Source organism: Camelus bactrianus, chromosome 6, assembly GCF_048773025.1.
Source record: "Camelus bactrianus isolate YW-2024 breed Bactrian camel chromosome 6, ASM4877302v1, whole genome shotgun sequence".
NCBI classification, from domain to species: domain Eukaryota; kingdom Metazoa; phylum Chordata; class Mammalia; order Artiodactyla; family Camelidae; genus Camelus; species Camelus bactrianus.
Window position 1 is genome coordinate 12,435,767 of NC_133544.1, and position 15,160 is coordinate 12,450,926.

General features: G+C 53.8%; 1 protein-coding gene across 7 annotated transcripts in view; it reads left to right on the forward strand.

Moving 5' to 3' along the window:
- Positions 1-15,160, forward strand: part of TTC7B (tetratricopeptide repeat domain 7B) — a 225,336-nt gene that overhangs the window by 189,187 nt on the left and 20,989 nt on the right. For all 7 annotated transcript variants that reach the window (XM_074365147.1, XM_074365148.1, XM_074365151.1 and 4 more), the window contains one exon: positions 5,487-5,689. In XM_074365147.1, coding sequence (XP_074221248.1) covers positions 5,487-5,689 — 203 coding nt within the window. The remainder of the gene's footprint in view (positions 1-5,486; positions 5,690-15,160) is intronic.

Here is a 15,160-nt window from a genome sequence, read left to right on the forward strand (position 1 = left end):
ATTTCTGGTGGCAGAGTTGGGGGCACAGAGCAGTGCCAAGGTGGAGCAGACTTGATCCTGGCGCTCCCAGAGCACAGCGTCTGCAGGAAAGTCGCAGCACACGGTCAGCGTAGCATGAGGCAGACCGGTGTGAGGCACCCAGGGCGCCCAGGGCGGTGGAGGGATGGTGCACCCAACGTGCCTGGGCAAGTCATGAGCGGGGGAGGTTTGGTGGAGCCTAGACTGAGGGGTGATGGGTCTTCAACAGATGGCGGTCCAGGGAAGGCACTTGGGGCAGAAGGATCAGCACAGCAGAGGTGTGGAGGTAAGACTGTGCATTGAACATGGAGGGAGACGGAAGGGTTGCAGGTCCCTGATTTTGAACACTGAGCAAAACCATTTGGGTTACATTCACCGGCAGTTGGAAACCGCTGAGGGTTGGCAGTCAGGGGTTGGGGAGGAGGGATTTCCAGCATTTTTCAAAGTAACCTGGTAACAAGGACAAACCAAAGCATTACAAAGAGGTCAGCCAGAGCTTAGTCTGAGCTTCAGAATGACGTAGAAGGTGTCCATGACCTTTGGTTCGAGGCTGTCAGCTGCCAATGACCAGGAAGGAATCTCTGTCCCTGTGACCTCTTCAGAGAGTGACTTTCAGAGCCCGTCCTGCAGCGGGGGCTCTGATGTTGCGCTGAAGTGTATTCTTGTTGGGTGCCAATTGGCTCTAAGTTCCCAGAGCTGGTGTCCTTCTGCATTGCTGTTCCTTCGGTGAAAGCCCTTACATCTCTTAATAAGGTCAAAAGGCCCTTTGTTTATTTTTTTTAACTTGAATTTAGCCCTTGGTGAAAGTTTGGTCAGGGAAGCGGCACTCGCTGCGGCTTCTCTGGCCTTTGACTCTCCATCGGCCTGTGCCGCAGAGACGTTGCCCTCCTCTGGCCCCGTTCAGCGTCCACTCATCTGCGCACTTTCCCTGAGCACCTACTAAGTGCTCGATTCTGCGCTAAGGGGTTCAGAGGTGACTGGCTGGGAGTTGCTCATAGTTTTAGTGGGAAAAGACAATGCTGACTGTATTTTGGAGGCTTTAGGGATGTGTAAATAATATTACCCTCTTTACCTCCTGAGTTCTGAACCAATTTAAGAAATAGACAGGGGACTGAGGTGGAGATCACACTCCCAGCTTGGTGACCAGAGAATGTGGCATGACTTCTGGCCCCAGCTCGGCTCCCTGATGCGTCACAGCTGAGTTGAATTCACCCATCCCAAATTCCTGGCCTCCCCGTGGCAGCAGCAGAGCCCAACGTCACGCCTGCAGAAGGAAGCCGAGAATGTAGCCATCTAAGGGACAAAACTTTGGACAGAAAGCGCTCCGGAATCATGGCAGGCCAACGCAAAACTTCTCCCAGATGCATCAGTCAGATGGGACCTGGGGGAGGGCTGGGGAGAGGTCAGGTGTGGGACCGCAGCAGATGGACCCCCGATAGGAAGAAGCAGCAGACTGGAGGGTCCCCTAGCAATGGTGATACACGTGAGGGATGACAGAGGCTGTACAAAGTGCTACAGGAACACAAAGGAGGGAGCTGCTGGCCCTGTGGGGTCAGGGATGGACACTTGTGAACTCTCTTCAGGGAGACGTTGTTTGAGCTGTGGACTCCCAGGAAGGAAGACTTCCCAAGCAGACAAGCTCATAGTAGATACCTGCATGGCCTTGTTGTATTTGAAGTGACCAGCTGTGTGCCCAGGCAGGAAGGGCCCTCTGGGATTTCAGGGATGCTGGAAGCCCCAGTAATCCTTTCCTCTTCCTCCCCAACTCCTTCCCAAGTGACATGACAGATGTCAGAAATCCCACCACTGAAGTTTCATTCCTGGAGCCTCACGCTGTGCCCCATTAAGATGCTCTGCTGTTTCCGAGAGGATGAGGCTGGGCTAAGCATTATCCTCACCCTTGTCAACTCCCTCTGGACTCCAGGCTTCCACCCTCTTGGTCGATCCTTGCCACTGGCCCTAGGAGAGATGTGGGCCGGCCTCAGGCCCCCATCTGGCAGGTGAACAGGCCCAAGGAAGTTGATGGCCTTGCCAAGGCCACATACAAGGCCCAGGTGCAGGGACCACGTTCCTGACACTGGTTTACGGATGGGGTGCCCTAGAGCCCTGGGGTCCCCTGTCGTGCCTCAGAGGCCAGAAGAGGGGACTGAACCAAGAGGAAGGCAAGCTGCCCAGTCTTAAGATCTCTTTTGAGAAGAGAGGCTCCATTGGGAAAAATGGTTTGAAATCTCCGCATTCGATGGTGCCCTGTGTCTTTCTGTTTGAGCTTAAAATGGAGGGACTGGGGAGCACCCAGGACGTGCGTCCATCTGCCTCTGTGCCACAGAAGCACAGGCCTCACCCGTGACACGGGCTCCCTCCTACAGCCTGGACAGCGCTGGAAAGAAGTTCTCGGAGGCCTGGATTCCTTCTCCCGCCCTCACAATCATGACTCAGCTCAGCCCCGTGTTCCATTGCCTCATCATGACATTGGGGCAGAAGCACCAGGCCCATGACTGAAGACATGGAACCAAGAAGACACGTGGTCTCATGCTTGTTTTCACGGGGACCCACACAGAACAGGACCTCATGTGCATTGTCATGTTGGTGTTTAAGGCTCCCCCCACCACATATACCTTGACTTGTTATAAAAAAATCTGAAAATGTTCAATCCTGCTCTCTCAAGTTGGCCTTTTTCCATAATGATCTAGATGGGGGAGGCCTGGTGTGTCCCACAGGCAGCCCTGGGGATCTTGGAAAAAAGTGCATAAACTCACCCCCGAAAGGGGACTCCAGTCAGGAGCCGGCGTACAGTGAGAGGAATGTTACGTCCGGCTCCCCAGCCACCGCAGCTCTGGGAACCTGAAACCCCCGCGGGCACACACCGGAGAGTCGTATTAACTAGAAGACGTGAGGTGGCCCTGCGGTGTTCCGAGGCGGGTGTTTATCTCCCAGGAGGGCAGGTTTTGCCTGGGCCCAAACGGAAGGGCAGATGCGTGTCGCCTTTGTTCCTGTGGAGTCCCCGTGTGTTGTGGGAGCTGAATCTCGGAGGAAGGGAGCAGGCGCGGTGCCAGCCCTGACCCCTTAGGGCTCAGTTGTATGTGAAGGCCGAGTTCCCACATCTGAGGGGCTGGCCTCTCCCCCGCATCCCTGGGCCAGCCTGCCATCTCTGCTCCCTGTTGAGAGATTGACCAGGGAAGCGAGGGTACTCGAGGGGAGGAGCCGTCGAGGCTGGTGTAGGTCAAAAAGACAGCAGGTCAGCACTGACCACAACTGTGGACACACACCTGAAGCAGGAGGTGAGGAGTCAGAAGGAGGACCCGCAAAGAACTTGCTGTCCACGGGCGTAGCCAGGACCCCTCGCAAAACGTGTCTAGGGACACAGCCGTCGGAGAGGTGCTGAGGCTGGGCCCCCCTTTCAGCTGGGGGAGCCGGGTGGGGTCAGCGGTGGCTTCAGGAGGTGGTGGCAATTGAGCTGAGCCTTGAAGGGAGCCGAGGGTGACACCATCACAGGCAGAGGCAAGAGGATCAACAAAAGTGAGTGTGATGAGAGCAGGGGCTTACGTGGCAGAGCCCAGGGGTGTGGGGAGCAGTCAGAACATGGGTCAGTAAGGGTGATGGGGATGGCCACCAGGGCTCTGAGTGCCAGACAGAGGCATCTGGATGTTCTCTGCAGAGGCGGAAGCACGGGCTCCATGCCAGGCTCTGCCTCTAACTTGCCCTGGGAGTTCCAACAAACTGCTCAGCCTGTCCATGCCTCAGTTTCCTCATCTGAACAATGGGGGTGAAACACTAGTACCTCCTGGACCACTGTGTAGATAGGAGACATGAGAGCAGTTCCCGGCACAAAGCCTGTGTTTAACGATTGTCAGCTTGTCAGCTGCTGTCATCATTACTGATACCATTCATTCATTCACTCATCCAGCACCCCTTTCCTGAGCTCTGGTTGTGCCATACACTCTGCCCATCACCGGGGACCCAGCAGTAAACAGCGCTGCCCTCGTGAAGCCTGTGGCTTATATTCTGGAGGGGCCCCCAGACAGTGAGACAGACAAGGTCAACCTGGTATTGGGAGGGAAGAAAATGGGGAAAGGAGTTGGGTCGTGCTGGGTCAGGCGGAGTGGGGGAGCAGCAGCTTTAAGTAGGATGGTCAGGGAGGCCACTCGAGGGAAGACTGAAGGGGTGAGGGGTGCACAGGAGCGGAGGCCCCAAGGAAGCAGCACTTTTTCGGCAGGGGGGACCCGACCCAAGGAGGTTGGTCTGGCAGTGACTGCACAGGACAGTCGGGCCAGAGGTGAGGCCGGAGACGGGGGCGGGAGGAGGGCTTGCCTCCAGGAGACAACTCGTGAGGTGCGTGAGGAAAATAGTAAATATTCTTTCATTGTGTTCTTCTACTGTTTCTATTCTTGTGTGCATTGTATTATACGCAGTATATGAATATATATGTAACTTGGCGATATGGGCACAAACAGCTTTGACTGCCAGGGGAGGAGGCCAGTGGTCCAGGCAGGAACGGATGAGGAAGGGGCTGTCCTGGAAGTGGGAGATGGGGTCAGCGGGCCGGGAGCACAGCGGCCACCTGAGCAGGGCTCTGGGTGGTGGTCTTGATAGATGGTGCTGAGGAGGAGGCCAGGAGTCTGGCATCCTTGAAGATGCAGGCCCCGCCATTGGAGAGATGGTGGTGCCGAGACCACAGGACCCTCAGGACAAGGGGGCACCTGGGAGACAGATGGGGCCACTGGACGTGCACGATCGGCTACTTCAGGGAGGCCGGGGCTGCGGAGCAATTAGGGACTGTCCACGTAGATGTGAGCGACCTGAGGCCCGAGGTTGAAGGAGAGCTCATTTTCCTGCTTTTTGAAAGTGACAGCTTGGTTTTTCAAAGGCTTCATCAGTGTTTCACGGTTAGCAGTCTCCAGGCTGCGGTAGGTTTCCCTGGTCGGGCCGAGGGCGTGGTCAGATGAAGCAGCCATTTTATTTCGCGCCCCGGATGTGTAAGCCACCGCCTGCCGCCCTTGTCACCTGCCTGGCATCAGAACAGGCCTGAGGGCAGAGCTGTTCCTTGTGGGGGGGCCACGCCCTCGGGTTTGTTGTCCTCGGCCTCACCCAGCGCTTTCTCTGTGGTTGTCAGAGCTGAGGGCAGGTGTCCTAGGTGGACCCTGAGAGTGGGTGTCCTCCGAGGTGGGGCAGGGCCCAGGCAGGCCTCACTTCCCTCTCGGTGGTGACAAGTGTCCCCTCCAAGGCCCCACAGACTTGACTTGAGTCCCTGTGTAGCAGTGGGCAGGCAGGAAGGACTGTCAGCCCATGGCTGTTTCCACTCGGGGTCGGGGACTGCCTGGCTCTGGGCCCTGCGTATTCCAGGTGGGCCCCTGCTAGACTCCCGTGGGGCATGGGGGGTGTAAATGTCCCAGCCAGAGTAGCAGCCGTTTGCAGGGCCTCTGAAGGGCAATGGACCAGGAAAGCATCTGCCTGTGCTCTCCTCCTCACAGCCGAAGTCTACATTGGCATTGGGAAGCCCGCAGAAGCCACAGCCTGTACCCAAGAAGCTGCCAACCTCTTCCCGATGTCCCACAACGTCCTGTACATGCGGGGTCAGGTAGCCGAGCTCCGAGGGAACATCGAGGAAGCCCGGCGGTGGTACGAAGAGGCCTTATCCATCAGCCCCACACACGTGAAGAGCATGCAGCGACTGGTGAGTCTGAGGGCTGGCCGGGCCTCCGCTCCTGACTGGAGACCCCCTTGAACACAGCAGGTAACTCATGACCCTCAAACCCTGTGCTGGTGCTGAAGGCCAGATACACTTGGCCTGCCAGGTTGTCAACAGTGCACGAAGCCAGTGGGCACCATTTCATCATGGTTGATGCACACAGAGCTCCTAGGAATCGGCTGTGCACAACCTCATTCACCCTCCCTGGTTGTCCTGTTCGGTGCGAGGGGAGCGTTTGAGTCAGTGGTCTCCTGGCCAGCCATTCAAGCCACCCTGTGGCTCTGGGTTTAATAATCTTGGTCTCCATGCCACTCTGAGGGTGTCCACAGTCCAGGGAGACTTCAGCATAAAAATCAGAGCACTTTACTTACTGGGGGGCTCTCTCACCCTGAGGAAGCCGAGACTCCAGCCTGTCTTGAGGCCGCTGGCTAGTGGGGGGCATCCTGTCAGAGGAGGGAGGGGCAGCCCCACTGTACCGAGAGGACCCAGGTAAGTCACCCTGGCTCCACACTGTGAATGGGTGTGGAGAAATGCACGCGTCCCTCCTCTGGGAGTGCAGACCACAAGCCGGGGGCTGCCCCAGTGCTCCCCTCCCTCCCTGGCCTGGGAGTCGGCCACCCAGCCACCTTGGGGTCAGTGGGGTAGGGTGGGTTAGACAGACCACTCTGGAGGGTTCTCATCTGATAGAAACACATGTGGGGTGCGGCTGCTGCACGGAGCCACAGTCTTTCGTCTTCTTCCTGCGACTCTGAATTTTTGTTTCATTGTTAGCGGTATAAGACGTCTCTGATTTCATGAACACGAGAAAGGAGAGCCTTGTAACCAAACCGAGGTGCCCCTCGGGTGGGCAGCCCTGGGTAGCCCAGCATCCTTAATCAGTGGGGTGTGACATGGAGGAGCAGGCACTGGCAAGGCATCCAGGGACAAGGTTCTGGCCCCAGCCATGTCCCTCGCTTGCTTTTGAACTTTGGGGAGAGCCCATAAGCTCTCGGCACTCAGTTTCCTCTCTGTAAAATGAAAACATTCAACTTCATAGGGTGTGAGTTTCTGTCCAGTGCTAAAAGGATACCACTTTGTACCTAATAGGTAAAATGTTCTCCAAAGGATCCCAAAGGTTTCGTTCTCTCGCCGTTGCTCATGGTAACATCACAAAATTTAGATGGAGCTGAGCAGTAACTACCGGTTTTCAGCAGAAGATGACCCAGGCTCTCAGCATTAGACACCATGGGTGATGTAGGCTTCTGAATCAGATCTGGGTTCAAACTCAGCCCCGTCCCTGCTCCTGGGACACCTTAGGCTTGTCGCTTAACCTCTAATATCCTTGGTGTTTCTGAGTGTTGTTCTGTTACTTACCCAGTTCATTGTGAGAACTAAATGAAATGATTTACATAACGAGCCTAGCAGAGTACCTGGCACCTAGTAGGTGCTCATCGAATGGAAAACTGAAGACAATCAGTTTTAAAAATAAATCAGACCTTATAATAATTACAGCTAATTTTTTTCAACTTCCCTTTATGAGCATTTTGTTGCTCCCTAGAGGTTTATAAATAATTTTACATATTATCAAAACATTGTTTGATTAAAAATATTACATGGCTTTTAATTTTTGTCTCACTGTTGTAAGACGACTTTGTGAAGAGCTTTTGAGATCTCTGTGCTTTTGCTAAAGCATCACAGAAGAGGTAGAATCAACACCGTGTACCCAGCCTTTTTAATAAAAAGAGGCAGCATGTCTCTACCCCGGGGCCTATGAATTATTCAGAGACGTATTTCTTGTTCATCCCCAAGGGGAACACATGAGACAAAAGATCAAATAGGAAAATCGCACCGGGAAAGTTTTCTGTTTCACCCTTGGAGCTTGTCAAGACACCTGAGCTCCCTGACAAATGCCAGACACTTTCCTTTCTGAAAAGAGCGGCAGTGGGCCCAGCCCAGGAGAGCTGGTGAGCGAGGGCCAGGTAATGGAGAGGCGTTGACTGTTGGATCCAGGGCAATGACTGAGCCTTCTCTGGCCTGGAGGCATTGGCTGCCTTGCAGCTCTCACCAGTGAAAAACTGTAATGATAATAAACTCTTCATACTTCTTGATGCATCCTGATACACTCAGAAACCATCCAGACTGGAGGCAGGTTGAGACGAACAGGCCTACAATTTTGAGGAGCTTACATTCTTGTGATCCGAAACTGCCCAGTGACTGTGATCGTAGCGGCTCCTAAAGTAGGGCTTGGTGGGTTCCTTTTTGGTGATCTTGCAAGTGATGCATGCTGGCCTTTGTCCTCCCAACCCAGCCACAGCTGATGGGAGCCCTGCTGCAGCCAAGGGGCTCCCACGGGTGCTGCTGGACCCTCCAGTGCCTGTGGAGAGGCCGCCCCTGGAACCCAGGCCCTCTGGCCCTGAAACATCACAGCCCTCTCTTTCCTGCTTCCCTCCCCAGCTGCAGGAAAGCTCTGTTTCTGTGGCTTTGGGTGAAGGAAAAGAGGAAGGTGGCCTCTGCATACAAAATGGCAGCTAAGGAGGAGGCTCCAGGCCAAACTGGCCTCAGTTTCCTCGGCTGCACAAATGGGCAAACAACATTAGTCCCACACACAAATTAAGCACGAAAACTGAAATCTGTTATTGAGTCACAGAAGGTCCTGCCTCTACCCTCATGGAAACCAGACTGACTTGCAAGCGCCAAAGTGAAAGGAAGGATCAGCAGGGAGACCAGTGTCCTTTTACCAGGTCAAGTCCCAGGGGAGAGTAGGGGGCTCTAGACTTCTGTGGCAGAGGAGCCGGAACAGACATGAGTATTGACAACTCGCCTGACTCAGGGAAGGGGTGGGCAAGCGACGGGGTCAGGGAGGCCTGCCTGGCCCGGCCAGGGTGAGGGTCAGAGGTCAAGGCTAGAAGGAACATGAGCAGCAGAGGCCACCACACCAAAGGACCAGCCAAGGAGCTTCCAAGGGAAGGAATTGACCGCAGGCAGATTGCGGGTCATGGAAAAAACTCAAGAGAACAGAAAGTGTGGTCTGTGTCGGCCCTGAGCTCAGAGAGGAAGGAGAGGAGCTAAGGGACAGTCAGAGGGAGCCACGTGGTCTGTCACAGGTGGAGACAGGGGCTGGTGGGGACCACGGAGCACTGTTCCCAGTCAGGAGGACTGTTATTTGCTATCTCCCAGGGCAGGTTAGCGGCAGCCTGTGCCCCACCCAGCTCGTAGGAGAGGTGTGACTTAAGAGACATGTGAACACATCAATATTGTTAAAAAGCAATAAGGCCTTGGAGCCAGATGATATTAATTAAAGTATTAAATGTATTAAAGTTAATACAAGGTCAGACTTGACAACAGAAATGTAATTAAAACCCAGTGAAAATTGACAGTTTCCTCGTAGTTTCAGCCTTCATATGTGTACTTAAATTCACATAGAGGGAGAAGAAAAAAGAAAAATAATGTCTTTAATATGAATGATGAATTAGCTCAAGACAAGCGAGGCAGTGAGCTGAGTGTGGGCAGATACTAAGGGAGCGGCGAGCAGAAAGGATGAGGAATTACAGAGTCATGTTGACAAGGGGAGGAATTTACAGAGTGATCAGACTTTTTCCAGAAAATCTAAAGGCGTATTTTCATATCGTTTTTGCATAAGTATATAAATTTACATATATTTACATGCTGTGTTAAAAAGCTTTCCATTCCCCAATGAATTAATGAAACATAGAGCCACTGTTTCCACACCAGTAACCCTGGCACTGGAGTAGGCGGCAACGGAGGGAAGAGGGCTCACAGCGAACTGAGGGCAGAGGCAGGGCCTCGGGGTGATGCCGCCCAGGCCGAGGATGGGCACAGGCTCAGGGTTAGCCAAGGACAAGATGACCAGGACGGGGACAGGCTCTGCAAACAGGGACATCTGCTTGCCCCCTGATATCATCAGCCGGGGCTTTCGAGGGCCATGTGTGAGCTTGGGGGGTAGGAAAGGAACAAGAGCCTTCGAGAGAGAGATGATTGTGGAAGGAACCCAGAAAGGCTGTGTCGGGGGAGCTAATGTTGACAAGACGAGAAGGGGAAGATATTGCTGAGAAATACACTTATCCAGGAGCATATTACCAACTCCCTTGACAGGTCGAAAAAGGTGTGAAACAGAAGCAGATGATGGGGGTCGCTCAGGGCGTGCCAGGGTTGGGGGGTAAAGGGGTAGCGTGTGGGAGAGAGGGGCAGACGTGCCCAGGCAGCTTTGAGGAGGATGTGAGCTGGGAGGGGCTGGGCCCAGAGGCGCACGGGAAGGGGCCGGGGGTCCTGTGAGCCAGGGAAGGAGGAGGACTGATGCGTCCCCCTACCCAGGGACGGGCCTTCAGCTAAGGCGAGACAAGGATCTCTCAGAGCTGATGCCCAGAGGGGAGGAAATAGAGAGTGAAAGCACCAGGGGCCATGCCCTTTAATGTCCAAGGTCCCATGACAAGGCTGGACTCCTGGACAGGGACAGAGGCCATTCCTCCTGGAAAAGAGGGTAGCTAGGAGCCCGGGGAGGTGGTGAGTTCACCCGCTCCTCCAGAGGAACTAGTGAGACCACTGGTGGAGCCTCCCGAAGAAGAGGAGGACGACTGGGAAGAGAACCCGTTGGCGGCCAGAGGTTAGGCTCCGGCGACCCGCCCAGGGAGTGTGGCTGAGGCCCGCCCGTCTGCCTGGGCTGGAGGGCCCCGCGATGGTGGGTTGTAGTGCAGAGAGGACCCACCAGTGAGGCTGCAAGGGCTTCCTGATAGGTGGAAAGACAGTTTGCAGGCCACCAGAATGGGCCAGTCGAATGAGAAAATAAGCCTTTTTTGTTTGGGGCACAAAGGCTCCAAAAGTGCTGGCTGGCCTCTGTGGACGGATTGTGACGTGACCCCCACCCCGAGTTCAGTCCACATGGCTCCGGGCTAAAGGTCTCAGTGCAGGCTGTCTTCAAGGGTTTTCTCCGTAATCTTACATTTCCTGAAACATCAGAGACCTGGAGTGACAGCAAGTGTGAGACCTTAGAATTCATGTTGCTGTTCTGTTCCAGGGGAGCACGTTAGTGGCAAAGGCTGGCAGGGAGAACAGCTGCCCTGTCAGAAAAGCGTGGCTTATTACGAGATACCCGGAGGCACGCCACATTGGTGGTGAGTCGGGAAAGAGGACCTGGGACGCTCCATGCACTGGAGACGTCTTCTAGGTTGTTACTATGTTTTAGGTTGTTTTAACAGCTCTAAAGTTTGATCCAGATGCATTCATCAAAGCAAGGCTAACGACATCGCTCTGAGATGGTGGCAGCTCTTCTGAAGTTCAAAGAGGGGCCTGAAGTCAGAGCTTTCTTTAAATTGTCTTCAAGCTCCCTGGCTTGTTTACTGTGGGAAGGTACTTCATCCTGTTATGCATGACGAGCCAGAAGGATGGCAGGGAGGGTTTTAATCAAGGGAAAGAGGTGAGCTCCGGCTTGCCTGAGGCAGCTTGCAGTGCTAAATTATGAACCTTCGGTGTTTTTCTCTCTCTCTCTCTTTTGAAGTGTCCATCTGTTTCATGAGACGGGGCAGGGGGATTGCTTGTGTCTCACATTTTATTATTTAGAAGCATGTTTTCCAGTTTGTGTCCCTGTTGGGGACAGATGCAGCATGAAGTTGGGAAAAGATGCAGCATGAAGTTGGGAAACTTTTCAGGGTGACTCCAGAGGTTGACAGCCATGTCTGTCTGATTTATCCATCAATTTAGTAAGGGGGACGCAGGCCAGGGCCGAGGGCCCAGACAGACAGGGCAGGGCTGCATTTTCCCCTCGGAGAAACCAGTCCACAAGAAGGGAACTTTGATCCTTTCTGTTGCTCTGGAGAAGACCCAGGTACAATTAAGGTAATGAAGCAGAATTGAGATGCCCTTCCCCTTTCAAATGCTGGTCTTTAGAAACAGATCCGTTTCGTCCAAGGTATCAATTTCTTTCCGTACTTAGGAAAGACAGCTGGCAGGGAGCAAAACTTTGCCATAGCCTAGTGAGAAGGCCCTCTTGTCTATTAATTGTATTTTATTTATTTCTAGGATTTTTAAAATGCTTTAAACATGAGGAGGACAAGTTTTCTTCTTTGAAGAAAGACTAATGAAGTATTAGATGTCCACCCTTGCTGTGCATCTGTGTGCTGTTGCTGGTGCTTTGAAAAGTGTACGGGCCTTAATTTCTCCAGTGTCTTGACTGGCTGTGACCGGGACTCCAACTAACAGAGCAGAGGAAACAGCCGTGCCTTCTGCCAGTTGATGAGCCCCTGTTCTTCACTCCAGCTTCCCTCTCGTCCTTTAGTGGGCAGGACACTCTGCCTCAGCTCCTTTGACAGCTTGAGGCCCTTTTAAGAATTATGAATACTTGGCATGAATATCACCTTGACCTCCAAAAAGAAATGTAAAACCTCATTCGCCACACCTGATGTTACTCTTGCAGTATGCGGTGAAATGCAGTTTCTCTTTTACTGATGGGGACACTGTCCTTGATGACTGGCCTCAGGTCACATTTCAAGTTAGGAGCAGAGCCGGGACTGGAAGGCAGAGTCATCGAAGAGTCTACGGCTTGAGTTGGTAGGACAGCACAGGGGTTGAGGGCGTGGCGCTGGAGCCATGGTCCAGCCTTGTCACTTACCAACTGTATGGCCTGAGAGAAGTCCCTGTGCTTCCATGTTCTTGGCTGTAAAATGGAGATAATAGTGACCCCTCCCGGGGGTGTTATTTTCTGGGTTAAATAGGTTCACGCAGGCTGCGTTGCGCTCTGCAAGCATTAGCTATGGGTGTTACTATCATTCTTCGTAATTTAGGTCACACCTACCCCTGGCAGAAGCCCCTCTGCATCAGTTTGACAGCGAGTTCTTTCCTGAATGACTAGGTGTGGCTTTCCTTCTGAACCGAATTCCAGCAGTTGGAGGAGCTGAAATAAGCATATGTCATGGCACACGGCTGGCCTAAAGCATGGCGCGTTCGCTCTTCAGTATTGCTTTCTGACTGTTTCTGTCAAGCCTGTAACCCGGTTATCAAAGTTGAAAGGAGTCAGGGAACGGTGGAGGCCCGGCCAGCGTGACCTGCTGTCAGGTAGAGATGGGGAGCATCTTTTCCGGCTGGGCCAGGCCAGGGCTGCCTCGGAAGATGGGCTCTCCCTGAGCCCAGGGTGGGGTGGGCCCTCGGCCTGGGGGCAGGGGCTGGTCAGGCACCAGACAGCAGCCAGGGCTGTAGGAAGAGCAGAGCCTGTCCTGGAGCCTCTGAGAAACCTTTCTGGATCCCACCCCCACCCTACCCCCGACAGGGGGTCCCTCAGCCCCTCGACCCCCTCCCTGGAATCACTGAGAGAACCAACACGGAGTTGTTTGTTCACTGGTCTGTCTGCTCCCCGGGGTGGGGGGTGCCATGCCTGAGGCAGCACAGTGGTCCTGTCAACCAGGGGTGGCCGGCGTGGGGGGTGGGGAGGAGGGAGAGGGGAGAACTACTACAAGCGACCCTGAGCTTGACAACTGCCATTACTCCCCTCTTATGAGCAAAGCCCCCCAGAGCCCTTGGTGCTGTTTCCATGAATAGGCTGTGAGCAGATCTCGTGGGAACATGCTGGTTCTGGTCAGTCAGAGGTCAACTAGCCCTTTGTGGACTTGGCCCTGGCACAATGTCCCGTCCACCACCAGTGCAGGAAATGACGTTGAGGTGGGACTGAGGATGCAACCACTCTGCTGAGCGTGAGACCATGGAGGCCAGGGCAGGGCTAAGTAATGGAAGCTTCCAGGGCAGTGGGATCTCGGAGAGGACGTGTTGGCCTGTCGGTGTGTTGGCCTCACACTTACCTGTGTCACCTTCTCCAGGAGCCAAACGTGGCAGGAGGCTGGAGGGGCAGCCCTCTGCTCAAAGGCCCTGAGAGGGAAGAGTGACCACCCTCTGAAGTTCGGACACTCCATCCTGTTGTCCCCGAGCACAGTCGTCCTTGTCAGACGCTAAACCCCATTTGGGGAGCATGGTGGTCACCCTCCGTAGACCACAGACTGCTATGGGAACAATGCTGGCGTCTGCAGTGGTCTTCTGTCCTCACAGGCAGTGTCGCAATGAGAGGCCCAGGGCCGAGGGCGGCCAGGTCCAGTGCAGCTGTCTTCTGGGGCCGTGAGGCCCCCTCAGTTCAGTCAGAGGGAGTCATCTCTGAGAAACATGCCCACCAGAAACCTGGTTCCAGACCAGGAATCAATATGGTAATTTATAAAGAATCCACCTTTTCTCGGTTGAACCCCCTATGCTCTCCCTCCTCCCTGGAGGAGCTCACCTCCTAAGCTAGATGCCAGCCTCGAGGCCTGCCCCAGAGACAGGTGTCTGGGAGGCTGAGATAGCCACCCTGGGGTGGCCTGGGGCACCAGTCAGATGTGTTGACGTGTTGATGTGTTGACGTGGCATACACCAGGGGACCCAGATCCAGACGGCACAGAGAGCTTCTTCCTGGGCCAGAACTCTCCCACCTGTCACCTTCCCTTTAGACCAGAGCCTCCCTGCTAATGTCCTGGGGTTACAGATGAGCCCTGGGGCGTGCCGGGGGAGGTGGGGGAGAGGCTTATTCTCAGCTCTGTGCGCCAAGCAAGTATCATGAAATATCACTTCCTGTCTGAAAGCAACAGACACCCAAGCCCCCTCCCTTAGGCCAGGTGAGTTCTCTTGCAGTGGAGTTTCTGTTGGTCATCCCCCCACCCCCGTTGTCTCTCCCCAGGGACACTCTCAGTGCCCCAGAGACCCAGTGCAGGCTCTGAAATGCAAGCCATGCCTCTAGGCGTTCCTTTACTGCAGCTTAAGGAAAAAATTAATTCTGTATTTATTTCTGTTTTCTGTTTCGGAGTCTTAGATGACTAATTACAGGCAAGGCGGTTCGGTGTCTCATTAATTATGATCTAAAATTATTTAAAATATGACATACTCTACCCAAACCACTTATTCTTAGAAATTCTACCCCATTATTCCAGTGCAATTTGACATTTCGCTTCCACTGCCTTCCTGCCTTGTCAGTTACTGCTCCCTGGCTTGGATCAGGCTATTTTACATACATATAAATAGAAGTGTAGTTGATTTACAATGGTGTGTTAGTTTGGAGGGCACAGCACAGTGATTCAGTTATGCATGTAAATATATATATACATTCTTTTCCATCATAAGTTATTACAAGCTATTGGATATAGTTCCCTGTTCTATACAGTAGGACCTTGTTATTTATCTATTGTGTGTCTAGTAGTTTGTATTCCTAATGCCTCCCCACCCCCCCACCCCCGATCAGGTACATTTGGTCCAGGTGTTTTCATTGACCTGGCTTGTTCTGTGCTCTCAGATACCGGCTCCTAATTCCCCCTCCTTATTTCAGGCCTTCTGGGATTTTTTAGCCCTGCTATCTCTTGGGTTCCTCAGCACCCTCCTCCCCAGTGCTGCCTGCCTCTCAGCTGAGCCAGAGGGCGTGGCTGCCACCATGAGAAAGTGGCAGCCCACCTGGGCTGG